We start from the raw sequence: 21,265 nt of genomic DNA, 5'->3' as shown, positions 1-21,265 counted from the left end.
CAGGGCTAGTAGGACTAGAAATATCAAAATCCAAGCTGTCCCTAAAGTAGGTACTTATGATTCCTTTACTGAAAAGCAGAGCTGAATGACTCTGTGTTTTAAAATGTTTTCTTCATTGGTGAGTCGCTGTATATGGCTTATCTGTAATACCTCAGCGAGGAATAAGGGTGTGTTTCCTGCACTCTCTGGAGTTCTCCTAGTGTATTGCTCCTGCACACAGATGTCCATTACCTTTCACTTGGGAGTCTTTTACTGAAAGTCTCTGTTTTTCTTATGTAGTCTGTTAGTCTTTGCCTGAAGCATATTTACAGCTTGTCTGAACAGTGCTTAAAATCTACCTGTATCGTAATGGGTAAGATTAAATTGGCACAATGCTCGACACTGAAATAGATAAATAGATCCTCTCAAAGTGAAGGTGTTTCAATATTATTTAGAATACCAGCACACAGGCAAACTCTCACTGAAATTAGTGGGAGTGCTGACTGGTTTGTAACTGCCACCACAAATAAAGGCTTCAAGCTTTTGTACTGACTTAAAGGTTTGTGAAGATGAAAAACTCCCTAGGAAATCATAATCAATGTCTACTGAGGTACTTTCTCTAGGTCAGAGTAGCCCTTATGTGAGTGGTTACGGCTGTGGTATAGAGGACAATACCTGGGCTATTTTAAGTGTAGCCATACTGTGGCAGCATGCCCATTTATTGTGATCAAGATGTGCTTCCACCACAGTTTTTCAGAGACTGATCAAAGGAACGTTAGATACCACAGCGTCAATTTGTCTGGCAGGAACTGGTTTGAGAATAAGGTAATGCAGGACTGAAGCCATTGTAATGAGTTAAAACTAGTAGCAAATACTTGAATACCGGCGTGGTCTGTTCTTGTATTCTTCATCCCACTTGTGATTTTTCAATGCATTTTTATGTGTTGTTTTTTTTTCTCTCTGCATTTGATCCTGGGGAAACATTTACAGAGACAGTGCAGAACCTGTGCAAGGGCCCAGTTTTGCTTAAACTGATGCTGTGTGAGAGTTGCACACACCTGTGTTGTTAGTTGTCCCTTTAGGTTTTGAGATAAATAATGGAACTAAAAAGAAATGGAAAAGGTTTTGTTCATCTACAGAACACTGCCTCCCCTTCTGCTGGTGGGGAGTGTTCTTTCCAAGGTAGGTCTTAAAGCCCTGAGCAATGTAGATCATAAAGTACTCCTAACTAAATCAGTGGGAACTTACTAGCTCCTGCTGTTACCTTGTTTGCTGTCTTTTAATAATGAGATTGAATTGCCTTATTTAATTTCTTATCATTAATCTAATTGTTCCCACTTCAGAAGAGCACTTCCCTCTTACTACACTTTTCAAATACCTGTAAAGTCAAACATAATTTTCCAGAATATGCTTCGGGTTGGTGCTGGTTGCAGGTAGGTGTCATTTAGCTGAGTCACACACTGTAACAGCAGCTGAATAGCGAAAAGGTAGAGTTAACTCCATCATATCAGTCTGGTAGTATGAACTACAGCATCTGATAAAGTGCTTTGCTTTTTCTGCTTTTCTTTCACCAGCACCTCCTGCTGATTTTTGCAAAACAGAGTATTTTGAGTAGGCTGGAGTTGTGTGCAGGAGAGGCTCTGAGAGCAAAGACCCTTAAAAGTGCTGAAAACTCATTTGGTATGTGTGAAGATTAAACTGCCTGGTTTGTGTGTGTGTGTTATTACCCTGTTTTACGTGGGGAAAGAGTAAAGATGTATTTCCTCTGTCCAAGGTCAGACAGTGGCAGGGGCCAAGTGCTGGTGAAACAAGTCCGAACTCTTAGCACTGTTTCCATATCTATGAACTGTGTGGACACTCAGATCCTAGATAGTGTGAGTTTCATGCAGAGGTTTAATCCTTTATCCTAGAGAGTTTCAGCTGACTAAAATCTATTGTCCTGTAGTTTGCAGACCTCCAACACCTAAAGAGTAGATGTAGTTCACATATAAATAAGTTGTGATGCCCTTATTCTATTATTTTGCATATCCTCTCCCTCCTCCACCATTTTTATTCTCTTGAAACCAAGTTTTCAACACTGTCCTCATTGTTTTTTGTTTTTTCCTTAGTTAATGCAAGAAACAGCAGCCTCTTTGTAATCCTTGAGCAAACTGAGAGAATTGTGCACAAAAATATGACTACTCATAAAGTTCTGAGTTGTGATTTATGCCAACACATTGAAGCCTTTCTCTTGCATAGGCCAGGTTGGATGAGGCTTTGAGCAACCTTATCTAGTGGAAGGTGTCCCTGCTTATGGCAAGGGAATTGGAACCTAAAGGTGGTCTTTAAGGTCCCTTCCAACCCAGCCTATTCTATGATCCATGTGCAGGAATACCTGGCATCCAGTGTTTGCAAATGTTTATAAAGGGGGAAGGATGTTATTACTTCCTAAAGGGTGCCCACGCATGGATATTTTAGCTGTTGTGAAGGATCTGTAGGTCATCACTTGTCTTCTGTATGTCTGTCTGTTCACAGGTTGGTTGAGCTCCCTTCTGAAGCCTTGAACTTTTTCCAGTTAAACTCTCTTCAATTTTGGTACATGGGTGAGATGTTAGGTCTCATCTGTATGCAAGACAGGCCCATGTGCAAGAGGGTAGTGAGGTGGCAATCATGTCTTCTAAGGAGAACTAATTAGTCGATGAATTTAACTACATTGACTATGTGATAGAAAATGAACTCTGCAGTACCCTGTTGCACTGCTGGTTTAGTAATCCTGCAGAGCACAACCAAAACTGGGAAGATACTGTTTCCTCCACAGAGAATGAAAGGAACTTTGCACACCTGTCACATTCTGTTCTGCCCCCAAATCCATAACGTAATGGCTTTCCTCTGGGCCTGTATTTGCTACAGGTTAATTTCTAAAAGCTAAGTTAAAAATAATCAAGGTGGCTGCAAGGTGGAAAAATCGCTCTACAGAAAAATGCAGGTCTGTAGTGATGAGTCTTTAGGATGCTCAGATGTCAAATCTGTGCTTTCATGTAGTGCAGCGATACTTAAGTGAACATTATATTAGGTTGGTGGTGAGCAGATTAGCTCCAGCAGCATGCAACTTGGCATAGACTACAGAGCTCTTGAGAAGATGCTGGTGTGTGGTTAGTCCACACAGCATGCAGTATTACTGTGGCTATGCCGGAGGTATCCCTGTGAGGTTAAAGCTAGGTTGGGTGCATTCACAGGACTGTCAGTGGGTCCTTTGACAATTATTTTTTAAAAAACCCCCACAACATTCTAACAAAGCAAAATCTTGCTAGCATATTCTTAGCCCTTTCTCATGATTTCCTCAGCTTTGCAAGAAGAAAGTAAGAAAGGTCAGCATATATTAAAAAGACATTTATTGAGAAATATTTCGTATTCTTTCATGTAACCCAAACCATCAAGTTTACATAATAAAAGATATTTCACAATACGCTTCAACAATTCACCTGTATCAATAAGCCTCAACAATTCATTTATATCACTCTTGTTTTTAATATCATTAGGACCATGGTTATCTAACATTTTATTTTAGTTTTAGGATTAGTTTTAGGGTTACAATGAGGTTGACCCTTTTTTTAAAATCAGAATTCTTCATGTCAAAACACCAACTTAAATTATCTTGCTGTTTACTGTAACTCCTTTCTCAATACTAAATGGTCATCTGACCCTCTAAACATCTTCCAGTCCAACTAATTAACTCAGCCAGCTATTTTGACTTTTATCTAAACAAACACTATCTTCTGTGTTGTGGGCAAATTGTCCTTAATGTCTTGTTTTGCCAAGTCACAGAGTTTCCACTCAGTTTGGCGTCTCAGGAGCGCTATGCAGAGGCCAAAACCTTCACCTGGCCAACATACTCTCACTAATAGCTAATCTTTAGTGCCTGCTTGAAGCCTTGTCAGAACTTCTGAATAAGTAGTTAGTCACCTTCAAGCATAACCATCAGGTAGCTGGTAAAAATTTGTGCAGAGTGTAACATAGCAACTTGGGAGCCTTTTTTGAGTCAAGTGTCTTGTCAGTTGCCTGGCTTCCTCTTTGATTTTCACTATAAACGAAAGGTCCAGTCAGAAATATCACATCATTTTATTCCATTATATTACATTGTTCCAAGTGTTTAAAGGCCTAATCAACAGGTTCATCTTTCTGATTTTTTTCAGATGTAGAGATGCTTCAGTCCAAACCAGACACTCCAGTTGACACAGATGAAGTTTCTCTAACTACAAAAGACTCAATGCTCCGCAAGTTTTTAGAAGGTGAGACCTGTTTGGAGAAGGGGGATGGCCGTAGCACAGTTAAAGCAATTAAATGGAACTTGAGATTTCTCCTTGATCTGTTAAGGATAGGTTAGTCCACACTGTTTGACATGGACAGCTTTGCCTTAGTGAGTACAAACAAGGCACAACAGAAAAGGCAGCTTGTGAGGTGATTTCACATATGCGGTTAGTTTCTTATGAAAGAGGAGGAGAGATTTCTAGTTCCAGTCCCTGCCTACCAGTGAATGCAAGCTGGTATCTATTCAGGAATGGCTGTCTTCAGTCCTTATCTTAGTGATGGAAATTAATTCTGTTGTCCTGATGTGGGTGCAGGCTCCCCTCATGAGCAGAGGCTGAGCATAAAGTAAAACAGCACAAGCTAGTGATGAATTTTAATGTAGATGCTTTATTCAAAAGTCCATCCATTGAAAACAGCAGCCTGGAAAGAGGAAAAGAACTGCTGGCTCCCAAACCTGACCTATGCTCTGCCTCTTCAGTGCTCCCTCTGCCTTCTCTGACCAAAGCCAGACCTTAACTCTGTGCTATCCCCACTGAGCATGATTGGTTTGTTCAAGCCTTTTCCTGACTCACCAGGTTCCATGGGATACAGGCTCACTTTTTGTGGGTGACCCAGCTGGAGTCAGAGCAAGATTAAATCTGGGGTTCTTAACATCTTGTTCTGTTCTCCCTGCCACACAGGTGCTCTGGCAGTCCCATTGCATTGACTCAACCAGGTGTTACAACATCACTGAAGGAAAGTCAGTCCAGTGGTTAGGGTATTCACTTGTGACTTGGTAACAGAATAGGGAGTTAGTCCAGGAGCTCTTAATTCTTTTTACTAGCATGCAGACAGAGGGAAACTAGCTTTTAAATCAGGTATGACAGCATTTGATGATTTTGCAGTCATGTTAGGAGTGAGACTAGAATGGAGATGATGAGGTAGTATAATGGTAGCTGGGCTCGTTAAGTAGATGTGTACCCAGTTCTCTCTGAGACGTGTTGGTCTGAGATCAAATATATTGTTAGTTGATGGCGATTGCTCATTTCAGACAGAGGAATAATTCTCTGTAGTATTTTGTAGACCACCACAAGTAGCTTTTGGAAACCAGTGCTCTGTTTGATTTGTTAACTGTTATAATGTGTTAATTAACTTGAATTAATTGAATGAACTTGAGTTCTTAAAAACAGTTATGATATTTTCCACTACGGTTTCTTCACCAAAACAGATGGTACAAGCTTAGTGGCAAACACTTACATGCTACTAGATATTAATGACTTTATCAAGTCCTGTCTTGAAGGGCTTTGGCACTTTAAGTCACTGCAAAACTGTGAGATGGCCATCTTGGTAAGAATGTGGGACATAGTGCATCTGGAGGGATCCAGTGTTTGGTGAAGTGGCAGGTTGTTTTTCTTACAAGCTCTACTCTGTTGTAGGTGGTAGCATGGATATGCCGGACTCAGAAGAAGGAGTTTACCAGCAGTGTGGAGAAGATGTATACTACTCAGTGGAACAAGATACTTTTCCACAGGAAATGGCTAGCAGACCTCCAGTTCCTGTTCCAAGACCAGAATCCAGCTCTCCACAGCCAGACAATGAGTTATACATCTCCAAAAGTGAGTTGGGTACCAGGCCCTAAACTGTAGACTAGTCAACTGTAGAATGGCCTTGATATGGGCTCCAGTTGCTGAATAAATGCCAAGAAAATCTACACGTTTTTGAGACCCCTGGATTACTTGACTCTGAAGCTGAATTACCTTTGGGATCCAACTTCAGATCTGTTCTTCATTTTCCGCCTACTCTGAAAATGTGGGGATGTTGTATCATGAGGTCTTGGCCTGAGCTTGCTGTTAATAAAAGCAGTAGGATGACAGATCACCCCCAAATGGTATAAACAAATTCAACTAGGAAAGATCCTGATATAAGGACACAATCAAGCTAGTAAATTGAGACATTACTGCTCTGTAATGATATAATTGATTCAGTAGCATTTGTATAGGACATGATTCTATACCTCACTACCTCCCTCTGAGGTGGGGTTTAATTGAAATTGAAGAAAATTGTGTCTTAGTTTGCTAGGGAGTTTTGGAAATCTTGATTATATTTCACAAACATTCTAACAAGAACTACAGTAACATGTAGGAGAGTAATGTCAGTGGCTCCTCCTTCCCCCCATGGCAGGGCTGTGGGGAAAGCATGTCCAGATTTCTCTTAGAGGTGGCTGAGCTAAATTCTTCGAGGTCAATAGAAGGGGAGTTCTACTGTACAACTCCTTATCTTGTTTTCTTCAGTGGACTTAGTAGGGTAACAGAAGCTATAATGCAGTGCAGAATTGTGTATGCTTCCCATATTCATCCTTGCTATTTCTGTCTTCATGAGATGCATTTTTAGTATCTAAAGAGTGTTTGTTTTACAGTTTTTGCACAGAAAGCTCAAAGACCTGAGAATCTCTATGTCCCTAGAGGAAAGGTTAAGAAAGGTAAGTCAGAAGTTCACCCTGAAAATCTTTCCTATAATCCAAAAGCGAATCTGCTGAGGTAGCTTTATTTGTGTGAAATGTGACAGAGTAGTCTGTTTTGCAAGGCTCTGAGGATAATAGTCTTATATGAGTGACCCAACCTTTCTGACCTTTTATAACAGCAGAGTGTGGAGGGTGTACCCTTTTGTCATATACTGTACATATCCCCTGTCTTTGAGTTTATCCTCCATCAGGTTCATGATGATCATTGAAGTCCTTTTTCATGTTGTGACCCATATTATTTCATGGAGTTGATGTCCCACTTTTGATCTTCTGCATACAGCCACTGCCTGTTGATCATTATTTCCTGGGATTTAACCTTTAGTGAACTGCTTGCCATAGATCTGCACACTTCCAAAACTGTGCCCTTATTCTTTCACTTCTTATCCTGTGCACTGTAAGAGTCCAGGAACCACATCTGAGCTTTGATCTCATGTGTCAGGAACTCCTCTTTATGTTGCAAATGAGTTACAAAGAGTAGTTACATCAGTAGGATGAGTTTTTACCTTTCTGTTTCTGGAGTTACACGGCACTGATTACCTAGGAAGAATCTAGCTTTGTGACTGCCAAGGTGAAAGCTCTGTTTTGTGGATTGCTGAGGAGAGAGAGATTTTTGCAGTGAGGAAGCAGAGCACTTTAAGGAGTACATTTTGTGCTGTTCACTTAAATAATATTTTTAAGAACAGAGATTATCCCTGCACACAAGGCTACCTCAGCTGTGCTTTTAGCCCTGACAAATAGCAGGATGGCATAAGGACAAAACACTCTTCTGGTTAGGGGAACATTCAGTCTGTAATACTGATTTTTTTTTTTTGGTTTTTTTTTTTTTTTTGCATCTCTGCTATATCAGGGGTGCTTGAGTTTCTTTGTATTCAGTGATGAGGGCAGATGCCACAATTTCAATAATATTTTTGGTGTTCTTCTCTCTTCAGAGACAATAGTCAGACCTGTAAGGGACCCATCTCAATCAAGCATATATGATCCATTTGCTGGAATGAAAACCCCAGGTCAACGGCAGCTGATTACATTACAGGAGCAAGTGAAAATGGGCATGCTCACTGTTGATGAAGCTGTACTTCATTTTAAGGAGTGGCAGCTGAACCAGAAAAAGAGATCAGAATCTTTCCGGTTCCAGCAGGTACAGGCTTATTCCACTGTTTAAGAAATACAGCTGTCTCTCTAGGTATATATCACAAGCTGTTCAGTGTGGGTACACTTCTTTCCTGGTTGGAGCAGGAAGACTGCTAACAGTCCCCCAGCTAGCAGAGTTCTCTCCTGACACAGAGGTGCTGTTCCTGTGCAGCAGCAAGCAGATAGCTATTTTACGGATCTGTTTGTCTGGCAGTGGTATTGTTAGTTTTTGGAGATCTGTACACTGGAATTGGGCCAAATACAGTTGGCTAAATTACCTTTCTAGAGGTCACCTAGCACCTACCTGCTGGCAGGGGACTTCTGTGATGAATATTTAGCTTGTCAGTTCTCATCCATTTCAGATCAGTGAAGACTCAGTGTCGCAGCTGGTGTATTGGCTTTAAAGTCCTATCCTGTAGATGGTCTGATCCCACCCTGGGTGTTTGATGGCTCCAGGAATACCTGTTCTTTGCAGCTGGACAAGGTCTAGCAACAGTCATTAGTGAAAGCACAGTGTTTGGTTGGCTTAGCTGATTTGAGGGAGTCATTGTGTTGGCAGCAGCAAGATAATGACGGGTGGAACAAGCAGTCATAGTCCATTCTCAAGTTAGAGTGGGGCTCCCTCTTTAAAACCACTGCCTGCTTCTTTTGAAACCTTTTGTTCATGCTGTGGCAGCCTGCTCTCACCCCTGAGGTGCTGGTCTCCAGTGTGTGATGCTGTTTTGGGAGCTGTCAGAACAGAACCAAGTCTCAATGGAGACTTTGCTCCCAGTTACATTCCCAGGTGTCCCCTCTTGCTTCAGTGGGGACATCCTGAATTCTTGCTGAATTGTTCCTCAAACTCTGGGATGCGGGGCAGCCTCCTCTGTCCCTGCAGTCAGAATTATCCGTTCATTAGTATAGAAAGGACTGTGCAGTTACTTGATCATGGGTCTTGTTTCCATGCCAGTGTCACAGTGGGAACAGAAAATAGAGGGAGTTCTAAACCAAATGTGCTGCTTATCTGCAACAGACAGTGAGTCTGTGAATTTGACCTTAACATACACTATGAACATCTGAAAAAACTTGGCTTCTGAAAGGCACATGTGGATTTCTGAAGGGAATAGATTAAAACCTGTTGACATGGTTTGGACTTCAGTCAGGTCTAGTAGGCTTTGTTACAGCTTAGTTGCAAAGTGAGCTGAAATATATTGGTATTGTCAGAAAGCTGCTCATCCTCCTCTGTCCAAAACCCTGACAAAAGAATATCTTGTGATGTTTCTAGGAAAATCTGAAGCGGCTACGAGACAGCATAACCAGGAGACAAATGGAGAAGCAAAAAAAAGACAAAAGTGCAGGTAACAGTCTCTGATTCTGACATTCTCTGTTAATGAAGCAGCTAACAATATTAGTAGGCTCTTCTGGCAGAAATGTCTCTGTGTGTATTGTAGTTATGTGATATTTTAATATTCACATCTGTGTGCCTGTTGGCTAAAACATAGGGAAGTTGCTTTACTCCTCAATTTCCCAGACTGAGGAAAGGATGCCCACATCTGTGGAGTGAATCTTGATTTATTCATGTACAGTTATGATTGCCCTTATGTGATTGTGTTTAACTTTGTTCTTGGGTGCAAAGCTGTCTCTCGGAGGCTATACTTTATGGCATAGACCCTTCTGAGCTGTTTGTTTTCCCTTCCAGATTTGGAAATTACAGTACCCATTCGACATTCTCATAATACTTCGGGGAAGCCAGAATGTGGAATATATGAATACACCCCCAGGAAAAACGTTTTCCCACCAAAAAGGGAGTTTAAGCGAGGAGACTGGAAAACAGAAAGCACATCCAGCACAACAAGTAAGCAAACCCTGAGTGTCACCCTCTCTACAGGAAAGCTGGATGGAAAACACTTTGTCCAGCCTGACTCTGAAGTCAGTTCAGGGGACAGGACTTCTGTTCCTGAATCCCAGTACTGACACCGCCACCCCAAACCCTGCGTGCCTCAGGCTGGCTGTTCTCAAAACTGTAAAAGCAGCTCTAGGTACATCAGATGTTTGGGCATCTTGTGTCTGCATCTCTGCAGAAGGAGAACCTGAAAGCTGAAAGATTCCCTTGAGCCTTCTCAGGGAAGACGTATCACCTGTCTTCAGTTCTTAAAAGTAGATGTCAGCTGCTCTCGTAGAAAAAAGGATGCTCCCTTGCTGTGACTCTCAGCAGGCCACATGCTCTTCTGCTCTGAAGGGCACAGTTATATTGCAGACTGGGATCCAGTCTCTATATGTCATTTACCAATCTCTACATATCTACAGTATCAACTGCTGTAGATAAAGGACAGCATTTTTCATTATTAACTGGGGAACTTCTTGAGTGATTTGGACAGTCTGCACATTTTTGCTATCGTTGGTTTTTATTAGCTTTAATTTGTGCAAATTAAATCTCTGCATTCTTGCTGTTACTGCAGACTGAGCAATTCTTTTAGAAACCATTAAGATCATTTTGGTCTTCTGAAAGGAAAACTGAGTCCCGGTGAGGTTACTACCTTTGTGGCTTTTGGCAAGATATAGCTGGTACACAGCCAGAGTGGGTGCCAGAGGCAGCTCACTGAGCCAGTAACTTGCATATAAAAAGTTGTGAGAGCAATGTTAACGAGCCTGCAGAGTTCACTGTGTGCAGATTGGCTCTCTTTCCCATGGCATGATTGTGAGAACGGACCCTAACACACTATTTAGCACTCTTAAGTGCTACTGTTTGTACCACCTGATAATGAATGTTACCTCACCAAGGCTAGGGAGGGACTGCATCTTATGAGAAAACCTCTCTAGCCTCCATTTCAGCGTATAGGTTTCTGAACATTCGTGTTCCAGTATTGCATAGCCCTATAGAACATTATGTATTTATGACTGAAACCAGCCATAGCAGTGTAGGATAAGTTTGTAAGTTGCTGTCACCTTCAGAGATGGCATGACTGATTGCAAAAACATTCCCTACTCTGAGTCCATGAAAGTTAAATGGGTTTGCATAAATGGTTGCTGAAGGTTGTTTGAACAAACTTGTCATTTTTAGCTGTGAAATAGCCTAGGAAGCATTCCTGTGATGAGTAAGGATTGTTGTGAGAGGATGTGAATAACCTCTCAAGCAGCCAGTTACTCCAGGAATGAATGTGTGACAGTGCTCAGAGCCATCTACCTCCACGCAGTTGTTAAGGACATAGGGACTGATAATTTAAATTTATATAAATGTTGGGTGTGTAACACTTTGAAAATATTTACCTGACTTGACAGCTGATATTGGCACTGGATCCTTTCAATTAAATTATGGTTGTGAGTATTTAACCAGAAGCCTGGACCTAGACAGGGTAGAAATCTGCTAGAAAGAAAGCAAAACTGAATGGTTTGGCCCTGTGGTCTGTGTTATATGAAATGCCATTGTTTGGATCCTGAACATGTGAAAAATAACAGTGGAAATAAATTAATCTAAATAAACATTAAATGATGTGTGCAAGAGGTAAGCATGAGGTTAGGAGTCCTGAGTTAGTGATTTGCAGTTAAATCACCAGGATTTAGTAATAAGTTCGTTTTCTCTTGCTTACTCACTCCAGGTAGTGCAAGTAACCGCTCCAGTACTCGGAGCATATTGAGTGTCAGCAGTGGGATGGAAGGCGACAGTGAGGTAAGCTCTCACCTCTGCTATATACTGGTCCACTGTTCTTAAGTATACGGCTTTCTTTTCATGCAAACGAAAAGGAGCTCAGGGATGGCATTGCATTTGCAGAAATGGCAAAATGGCACCTTCTGTTGTTGAAGCTAACAAGAACCAAATTCTGCTGGTCTGTAACCTCTTTTCTTCATTTTGTAGGACAATGAAGTCCCAGAAACAACTAGAAGTCGCAGCCCAGTTGCCCACCAAGCAGAGAGGCTGCCTTTCCCAGAAAGGCCTCCCAGAGTGCCTCCTCGAGGTGCAAGCAGGTAAAAGTAAAATGCAGCTCAAACATGAGCTTTCAGTGAATCAACGTGGAAGCCTTGGACAGAAAGCAAGGGCAGGAAGCCAATGTACCTTTCAACAAAATCTACCAGACTATTATCTATAAACACACACTGTTAGGAATTGTAAGATGCTTGTTTCTCACCTGTAATACTTAGTGGAATTGTTTTCCTAGTTGGTAACATGCCTATTGCAAGGCTGTTACTGTGGTTCACCCACTGCAAGGGGCAGTGCTATTGAAGCACACAACACTTGCCATAATAAGACTGACCCAGGTGGCGTAACATCCTGCCACTGGCAGAGATTTAGTACCCAATCCTCCTGAGAAGATCGTCTTGGAAAATACAAAGTGTAGTGCAGAGGGAATTCCCTTTTGGCATCCCCTTGAACTTTTTTGCTTTTTACAAATTTTAGATCTCTCCAAAGCACACTTGTTTACATGTATGATTGGCCTCAAAGTAAGAACTGCACTGGTTTTATCAAAGATATTGAGGGGTTTTGCTTTGATTTAATCAGACCACCACAATCTTAAGTAACTTGTGAACATTCCTTTAGTCCAACCAGTCTATAAAGTCCAGACCATAGGAGCTTATCTAAGTACAGATGCTAACAAAATTCTCCAACTCTTAAAATATTAATTAGTAATGTGTGAGTGCAGTAAGTTCTGTATGTTGTCTTGGCTCTGGCAAGAATATAGATAGAATTTATCTGTAGTTAGTTTGAAAAAAAAATTTTGAGTCTTTTGATCTCTTCCTATTGCTCTTCATCTAATTTTCAGGAGAAAGCTACTATACTATCAAAGTTTTACTTCAACCAAGTATCATAGCATCTCTTTCCAGTAATAGTAGAATTATTGCAGCTGAAGAGCAGAAGAAATATCCTGGACAGGAACAGGGCTCTGGCACATTGGCATCTGCTCTGTTGCTGAATCACTGATAGCATATTTTTCTTCTTGTATGACTATTGTTTGTACAGGATTCTTAGATACGATGTTATTGCATGCAATGTGTTGTTCCAGAACTCTATTTAGAATTTTTTTTAATGCATATGTATTCTCTTTTTATAGGCCTGTAAGCTGTGAAAGCTTTTATCCTCCACCTGTGCCCCCAAGAGGTCGCTGAATTTCTCAACATCTGTGGAATATGAGATTTTTCTGTTTGTATGTGTGTTTGTACAGATATTTTTGGGTTGTCTTAAATTATTTATGAGTGGGAGACAAATGTTTTCTTCCCCTTCCTCCTCCCTAAAGCTCTGGTGACTTTTCCCGTGATTTTCACTGAAACTTCTTGGCCTTCCGTAACTTTTTTGCTTGGAAGAATTTTGGTGCTTTGGGACTTCAAGAAAAAGTATCATGGTTGGGAAGGAGAACACTGATGTGTGTCTTAGCAGCCCTGCACCAACATGAAGTTTCCCTTTGACCAAGAAAGAACACGTGTCCTTTTAGAAACTAAATCCTGATAAGCATTGTTACCAAAACCCTCAATACAACCAACCTACAAGGGCTTGACTGGAAAACATGCTTCAAAAAGTAAGGAAAATAAGTTGTTTGAAGAACACTCATTACAGCAGGAGCAGGTGAAGGTACTGCTGTTTGGTATAACATTTTGGGTATGGACATACTGATCTTTCAGGTCAGTAGAATCTCCCTCCAGCAATCATTAAACAATGGGAGGATGAGAAGTTTTCTTTATTCAAGAATGTATTTTGCATACAGCCTTGAAAATGGCTTTCCCTTTCCCCTTCACTCCCTGAAGAGGACAGACATTAACAAGGTGTTGAGTGTGCTGCATTTACCGTGAAAATTCCCAAGACATCTGGTAAGGGACCTGCTGTATCACAAAACAACTGTACTTAAACCGTTTTTGGGGAGTGGGTGGGCATGTTGTTACTTGAAATGACACGACTGACCTCTCAAATTAGAGGAAGGAATTGGCCGCAATGCTGTTTCTGTATCTCTTACATGTTTCACTATAGAAGCAATATAAAGGCGTTTCACTTCATGCTCTGGAATAGTATAGCAAGTCTCCAATTATAAATGCACACACCTCACAAATACCAGCTGTGTAGTTGGCCCGCTGCAGTGGAAACAGGCAGCCTGGGGGCTGGACTCTTCTTGCTCTATTCTTCCTTTCTAGCAATGTGAATCTGCAACAGCTGTATCCAGCCTTTTTTCTGCCTGAGGGCTTACAAATTTAAGGAGAGCTTCCTGGTTTGGCTCTCTGTGTACCAAATGTAGAAAGCATGTAAAGCAGACTTGAATGATCGAAGTGATGCCATCCAGAGGGACCTGGACAGGCTTGAGAGGTGGGCCCATGTAAACTTCATGAAGTTCAACAAGGCCAAGTGCAAGGTCCTGCACATGGGTCAGTGCAATCCCAAGCACAGATACAGGCTGGGCGAGGAGTGGATTGAGAGCAGCCCCACCCGCAGAGAAGGACTTGGGGGTACTAGTGGATGGAAAAATGACTGTGAGCCAGCAATGTGTGCTCACAGCCCAGAAAGCCAACCATGTCCTGGGCTGCATCAAGAGAAGTGTGGCCAGCAGGTCGAGGGAGGGGATTCTCCCCCTCCACTCTGCTGTCATGAGACCCTACCTGCAGTGCTGTGTCCAACTCTGGGGTCCCCAACATAAGAAGGACAGAGACCTGTTGAAGCAGGTCCAGAGGAGGGACATGAAGATGATCGGGGGCTGCAGCCACCTCACTTATGAGGACAGGCTGAGAGAGTTGGGGTTGTTCAGCCTGGAGAAGAGCAGGCTCAGGGGAGACCTTATAGCGGCCTTCCAGTACTTAAAGGGGGCTACAGGAAAGATGGGGAGGGACTCTTTATCAGGGAGTGTAGTGACAGGGTTAGGGGTAACGATTTTAAACTGAAAGGGGGTAGATTGGATAGAAGGAAGAAATTCTTTACTGTGAGGGTGGTGAGACACTGGAACAGGTTGCCCAGAGAAGTTGTGGCTGCCCCCTCCCTGGCAGTGTTCAAGGCCAGTTTGGACGGGGCTTTGAGCAACCTGATCTAGTGGAAGGTGTCCCTGCCCATAGCAGAGGGGTTGAAACTATATGATCTTTAAGGTCCCTTCCAACCCAAACAAGTCTATGATTCTTCCAGGTCTTGCAATTTTCTGTGCATATCCTGGCCCTTGGGGGACAAGTGTAGGGGTCTGGTTGTCCATGAGTGATGCAGATGGGAATTCTGCAAGGTAACATTCAGGGTAGAGAATTCAGCATCGTTACTTACTTGGTTTTCAAGCCCTCTTCCAGCCCTGAGGGAGACACAGATACATCTGTATCTGGTGATCCCTCAGGTACAGGTAGGACAAGTAAAGCTTCTGTTCCCTCATGTATGCTCCCCTTAATCTGTAAGCGAGCAGGTGATAGAGTTGTAGCTCCTTTCCCTTTCAGGGTGGCAAAGCCAATGTGCAGAGCTGCAGGAGTGACAGACGGCAACTGTGACTCAGCCAGCACTGAATGAAGGTGGAGAAGCCCCTGATGCTCTCAGGCATATAGGCATAAACTAAATATTATCAACTCATTAAACTGATAGGGTATGACTCCACATGCAGTTCATATAGCCTCTCCTTTTGATGATAGAGGGATGCAGGTGTTGTGCTGCAGGCCTATAGCTACAGAGGTGACCTTTTTTTATCTTTTTTTTTTTTTCTTCTTTTTTAAAGGACTTCAGTGCCTTTCCCAATAACTTTGGCACTAAAGGCTCTCACTGACACTTTGCTCTTTGTTCACAGTAGCCAGGGGAATGGTGAGGTGGGAGCTGCCTTCCTGTGCTGCTCTTGGAACAGAACAAAGTTCCCAGCACTATCAGTCAAATTGAAAGCAGGGAAGGGAATTTTGGTGCTGAAATGAGGAAAATGGTAGCATGGATAAGTGAAGGAAACAGGGATAAAAGAAATAAAAGGGGAAATTCAACAGCTTGTCTTCAGCTGTCACACATGCTTTGGTTTGCACACAGCTCCCTGGTTTTGCTTAAAAGTTCCCCATCTCCTTAGTGCTGGCTGCAGCTGTGCTCCAGAGCTTGGAGCTGTGATGTGGTAAAAGGGATTTATCTGCTTCCACATCTGCCAGGCACAACATAAGGTAGAAATGTAGGATGTGGGGAAAACTGTAACAAGGCAGGAAGAGAAGAGCAAAATATGAAAGTGTGTCATGCAGAAGATTTCCTTTCACAGCTGTTGGACTGAAGCAGCCCAGGGATCCATCTTCCCCAGCTAATTTTTAATTCCACACTCCCTGCATGCAATAGCCAAATGTCTTCTGTGGGAGGACTTTATCTGAACTGTATCTGAGCATTTGCCTTTGCACAATCCTAATAACATGGCTGCAAACTGGGATTTTTATTGCTAGTACTGCAGTTAGATGGTTTATATCTGAATTGCTGACAAGTAGTTCATAAGTAGCCTTTCAGTCCCTCTCCTGTTGGCAGCTTAGATACTTCCTTAGTCTGACCTGACCTGTCATACAAAAACAATGCTAGTGGGGCTCTGGTTTGGAGGAGAGCTGGGATAGGTGGGGCTGAGAAATAAATGCAGTTTGTTCAGGCCCCTTCTGTACTGTGTAGGGGGAGAAATTTGAAGATGCAACTGTAGTCTCAGGCATTCCAATCTTACTTTCTTTTTGTAACTTCTCCTGGATTAGTTAGGGATCTCACTGACCAGCAATCACAGCAAAACTGTCACCCTATCAAGGAGAAAAGGAACAGCACTAACATGGCTTTACTGTTAAATGTAGGTGAGCAATTGGCATGCAGGCATGACTTCCAAGTATCTTGCAGGCCAGCAGAGATGCACCTTCGTGGCCGCAAAAATGTGTGTTCCACATTGGTTTCACTTAATTGCTTTAAGCCTCTTATGGCTCAATGTATGGAGTCATTGAATCCGTAGACTCCATTTGTGCTGGCGAGCATGTGGTGTGTATTTGCTTCCACCCAGGATAAGAAGTGCACTAAAACTGAAGCTCAGAAGAGACCGGAGAAGAAAACTGCATGCAACCAGATTGTTCATTACTCAAGAATATGCTTGGGGGGGTAGAGTGGGAATGAGTGGGAATGAATTTCTGCTGAACATTAGAGCTCAAGGACTGAACAGATGATAAAATTGCTGGTAAAAGTAAATGGCGTGGCCACCTGTAGGGGCATCAACCCATACACCAAGCTCAAGTGGCAGCTGGCTGGCCCAGGGAAAGTGTTTGCTCTTTGTACAGCATGCCACACAAAACCCGCTGCAGCAGATGGCTCTGGCTGGCCCTGTTGTTGACCGAGAGACTTAAGTACTGAATAAACTGAAGATGCTGAAGCCTTCCCTCTCTGTCTCTCAAGGATAAGCTACTGTTTTGGACTGAGATGCAACAACTAGAAAGAAACATATGGTGTTATCAAAGCTGTCCAGTTTGTCTTTTTTTTTTTTTTTTTTTTTAAATATGAACAGGGCTTTTGGATGGGTTTTGACAATTATCTTCTCTCTACAGGGACCTTGTGTCTACTGAACTAGGCAGGAGATTGCAAACATACTACCTGGAAAAGGCTTCATATAAATGTAGCTTGCTAACATATGTTTGGGGAGGGTCGATTCAATGCGTAAGACCACAAGGACCAAAAGTTTTTAGTATAGGTATGGTGGTCAGTGGTAAACAGGGAAATTTGTTTTCACATTATTCCTGCAAAGCATGGGTGGCGTGTGATGGCATGGAGCAGCTCCTTGCATTCAGCTCATGTCCTTCACTGTCTATTTATGTGTTGGCTTGTGCAATATTTGGTAAGATGGTATAGCCCCTATTTTTTAATATTATGCCTGATAGCCTTTGAAAATTGTTTATGTATTTGTTCAGGTTAAAAATTGTCTGATCAATGAACATTTAATTCTATGAGCATTTTGGCTAGGTTTTTTTGACTTTGGACTTCTAGCTTGACAGTTCCAAGTTCACAACAGAGGCTTTATCTGACAGAAGCTTACTGTCCGGTAGGTTTGGGTGCCACTGTGCCGCCCCAGTACCTTCCGCCAGACAGGGGTGGCCTTTTGCACTTCAGTGCTCATGAGTTTCTTCTGCTTGTGCAAGTGGTGTGGAAAACGGGGCCACTTATTTTTGCGGGTACTTGCCTACAGCCCTATGTCACGTTGTTCTCAAATAATTTTAGACTATTTCATTGATATGATTTTATGAATTATAAAACAATTCCATCAATTAAAAAATAACTGAGCTTCAACACGCTCACGCTGAAAGCCGCAGTGTCCTAAAGGGCCGCGGTGCCGGGCATTTCAGGTCCCGGCTGCCCGCCCTTTGTTCCCGCGGCCCCACCTGCCGCCCTCCGCGGGGGAAGCCCCGAGGGCGAAGCTGGGTCCCCCTTCCCCGTGGCGGCGGCCGGGCCCCGTGCAGCGCTCCGGCGCTCGGTTTGGCTCCTGGCGGCCGCCGTAGACGCCGCGCTTCGCGCTTCCGGTGTGCGGCCGGATGACGTGGCCGGGCGGAGCGGAAGTGGCGTCGCAGGTCGGCGTTGGCGGCGGGGCGCGGGCCGGCTCCGCGGCGGGGCCTGCTGCGTGCGCGGGGACGCCGAGGCCCGAGATGGCGGCGCCCGGGCTGCAGCTCTGCGCGGCCGCCGCGCTGCTCCTCCTCCTCCTGTGCCTGCCGCTGCGCGCCCGCGCCGACGAGCACGAGCATACGGTGAGGCGGGTCCCGGCCTCCCCCGGGGGCGCCGCGGCGCTCGGGCCGAAGCCCTAGCCTCCCCGCCCGCGGGCCCTGCTGCCGCCGAGGGGCGGGGGGGTGCCCGCCGCGGCCTGGAGAGCGCGGCCCGCCGGGCGGGCGGGGCCGAGCGGAGTGGGGAGCTACGGGCCGCGGCCTTGGGGGAAGCGGGCGCGGCGGGCGGCGGCCGCCCTGGCGGCAAGCGGGTGGCTCCCGCCCCGCGGGGCTTCCTTCTCGTTCTCTCCGCTGCTCGGGTTATTCTGACCGCGCGGGCCGAGTTTATACGGGATGAGGTCCTGTTCTCTTTAATTCGGTGTGAGCGGGACGCTCGGGTGCGGGCTGCCGGCGTTTTCTGATCCGGTTTGGACATCCTTGTGCTAGCCGTTAGCGTGGCAGCCGTGCGGCCGGGTGCGGTAGCGCTAACTACCGTGCGTCCCACCTTTTCCTGGAGCAGATAAAGGCCTCGGCAGGTATGCGTGCTTTGTTTAAAGAGGGCTGCCTTGCTGTTTGACTTGCCCTCTGAGGGAATTGTCTTTTCTTCCGGGAGGGTGTTTGCTTCCGAACAACAGCCCGAGCCGCTGCGCGGTTCGGCGCTGCCTGCGCGGTGACAGCCCCGTGGGGACACGCTGCAGCGTGACAGCTCGCTTCTGGGAGAGGGAGGCACAGCGCGGCTCTGGGCTGAGCCCTGAGAGCGGGACAGGGGGCTCTCGGACTTGGGACAGTGGCACGGACGCCTAAGAAAAACGGATGCATAAAACACCCCTGACTCGAGTGCTCACTTATTGGTATGAGAATAGTTTTTCTAAAACGCTTACAATATCATTCGAAAAGAATCTCTAGGAAGTAAGTACCAGCACTTCATCAGTTTCCGATTTTGCATCGGAGTATTGTTTCCCGTGGCTTTGGGTGTGGGAGGGTGGAAGTCTGTGTGGTGAGCTGAGATGTGATTTTGGAACAAGACTTTGCTGAAAACCATCCCTGTTTCCTCACAAGTGGTGTGGCTTAGAGTGTGGCTGTGATTAAACACAGTGTCTGTCTGTCAGAACTTTTGTGCTCTTGGGTAGCCTGGCTCAGTTTCTTAACATCACTTTCTTTAGGTGTAGCATTGTAAGCTTAATGAGTGTTTTTAATAAAACAGATAAATAGCATTGATAGTTTTTGTATAAGCAGTAGTTAATTAGTTGCCTAGTTCCATGCAATTGTGAGACTTGAAAACTGTTTAGGATTGTCTTTATTTTTAAAAGGTAGTGGGATTTATCAGTGCTGCAGTTAACAACAGAAAAGCTAATACTGAATACTCTCAAGGAGCAGATATTCTTTGAGCTAGCTTAGGTCCCAGTTTTGTTGCTGAACCTGTGCTTTAGGATCACATTTCTGCTGAGGTGAGATGGTTTTCGGCATAGCGCTGTGTTTATTTTAAAGGCTGTTTGACTTGAGGGATTCCTACTTTTTCATTTAATATTGGTAGTCTTCTGGGAAAAAAAAGAATTTCATAAAGCTGTCATTGAATTTATTTTTGAGCTCTTCCTTCAAAAGTGAATTCTGATGGGTTTTACATCTTCTGAATGATTACTTAAACAATTCCTAATGGAAATCACAGAGTCCTTTTGAAGGCTTGTTTTTTCATCTAAATTACTCAACTCTTGAAGATTATAACTCTGTCGCTTGTTTTAGTATTCTCGTTCACACGGTGTCCAGTTTAGTAACATCATGTGATAGGTTAGGAATAGTTGATGTAGGAAGACCGTTACCTTTTTTTGGAAGGCTGTCTCCTTGCTTAGATATTTTGATACTTTAATATTGGACAGGAGGTTGGAGTGGAAACATTAATAGCATGAATGAAACATGAACAGGGTTTTGTAGTAGTACACTAATTTTGAGATTAAGAACCTGAAGGACATGTTTCCTAAATACTGCATTTTAATGAATTTCAGTTTGAATATGATTGCAGTTGGACAATTAATCTTTTCTATAACCAAAGTGTTTTATTACATTTTGGAGACTCTGCTTGCTTTTGGGGAAGTGGAGGGGAAATAGTAATATACTGATTCAGGACTCGGTAACTTCAAAATGTAAATTTTCACTAACTTTAAGACTTGAGTCCTATTGGTAGTACACCATTATGCGTTGCCATTTCCTTACTAATGCTTTAGAGTGCTATTTCTTGTGCCTAAGCACTTGTTCATGTCTAGGTGAAGGTGTGTCGTTACATCTTGCCACAGTTTACTTCTAACTGCCTCTGTACAGGGCCTTATCTGTATTGACCATGCTGAACATTTAGAAGTACTGACTTAAGTATTTAATGCTCTGTGTTAGTGGGTTAATTTTTAAATTCCTTTACTGTTGCTGTAATACATAACAGTATATGATATTATTATAGCACATGATACGCATGTGTGCTATCATATGTATTTTTTTGTATTAATATAAATTGGCTGTTAATGTTTTGTATGTGTCCTTTATTTTATAACTGTAGGACTGCATAAGCAAATATAGAAGGTAATTGCGAGAGGACTCTGCATGAAGCTCTAGGACTATAAGTGCTAGTGTTTCTGGAGAAACTAGGTATGAATAGCTTAATTGGATCAACAGCCAAATCCTGTATCTTAAATTTGAATTAGTCTTTAAAAACAGTGTCTGTATTTCTTTAGGGGAAGAGTACTGTAAATACAATTATAAGATAAAGACTTGGGTATTTAAAATCAATAGTAAGTAAGAGAAATTGGCATT

At 43.3% G+C, this 21,265-nt stretch overlaps 2 protein-coding genes across 4 annotated transcripts in view; both read left to right on the top strand.

Annotated features, from left to right (window-relative positions):
• PIK3AP1 (phosphoinositide-3-kinase adaptor protein 1) overlaps nt 1-13,862 on the top strand; it is a 44,847-nt gene extending 30,985 nt beyond the window's left edge. For both annotated transcript variants that reach the window (XM_074874752.1, XM_074874753.1), the window contains 9 exons: nt 4,152-4,247; nt 5,682-5,861; nt 6,662-6,724; nt 7,696-7,901; nt 9,159-9,231; nt 9,573-9,728; nt 11,470-11,540; nt 11,727-11,836; nt 12,919-13,862. In XM_074874752.1, coding sequence (XP_074730853.1) covers nt 4,152-4,247; nt 5,682-5,861; nt 6,662-6,724; nt 7,696-7,901; nt 9,159-9,231; nt 9,573-9,728; nt 11,470-11,540; nt 11,727-11,836; nt 12,919-12,973 — 1,010 coding nt within the window. In that variant the 3' untranslated portion in view covers nt 12,974-13,862. The remainder of the gene's footprint in view (nt 1-4,151; nt 4,248-5,681; nt 5,862-6,661; nt 6,725-7,695; nt 7,902-9,158; nt 9,232-9,572; nt 9,729-11,469; nt 11,541-11,726; nt 11,837-12,918) is intronic.
• Nucleotides 13,863-18,307: 4,445 nt separating this feature from the next.
• Nucleotides 18,308-21,265, top strand: part of TM9SF3 (transmembrane 9 superfamily member 3) — a 53,076-nt gene continuing 50,118 nt past the window's right edge. Inside the window, exon 1 of one of the 2 annotated variants that reach the window (XM_074874770.1) lies at nt 18,308-18,517. In XM_074874770.1, the coding sequence (XP_074730871.1) occupies nt 18,308-18,517 (210 nt within the window). Of the gene's footprint in view, nt 18,518-18,874; nt 19,006-21,265 lie in introns of those variants that run through there. The other variant, XM_074874771.1, reaches the window with a different exon arrangement.

Source organism: Strix uralensis, chromosome 7 (genome assembly GCF_047716275.1).
Source record: "Strix uralensis isolate ZFMK-TIS-50842 chromosome 7, bStrUra1, whole genome shotgun sequence".
NCBI classification, from domain to species: Eukaryota; Metazoa; Chordata; class Aves; order Strigiformes; family Strigidae; genus Strix; species Strix uralensis.
The sequence above is the reverse complement of the archived record's forward strand: the minus strand, read 5'-3'. Positions and strand labels throughout refer to the sequence as shown.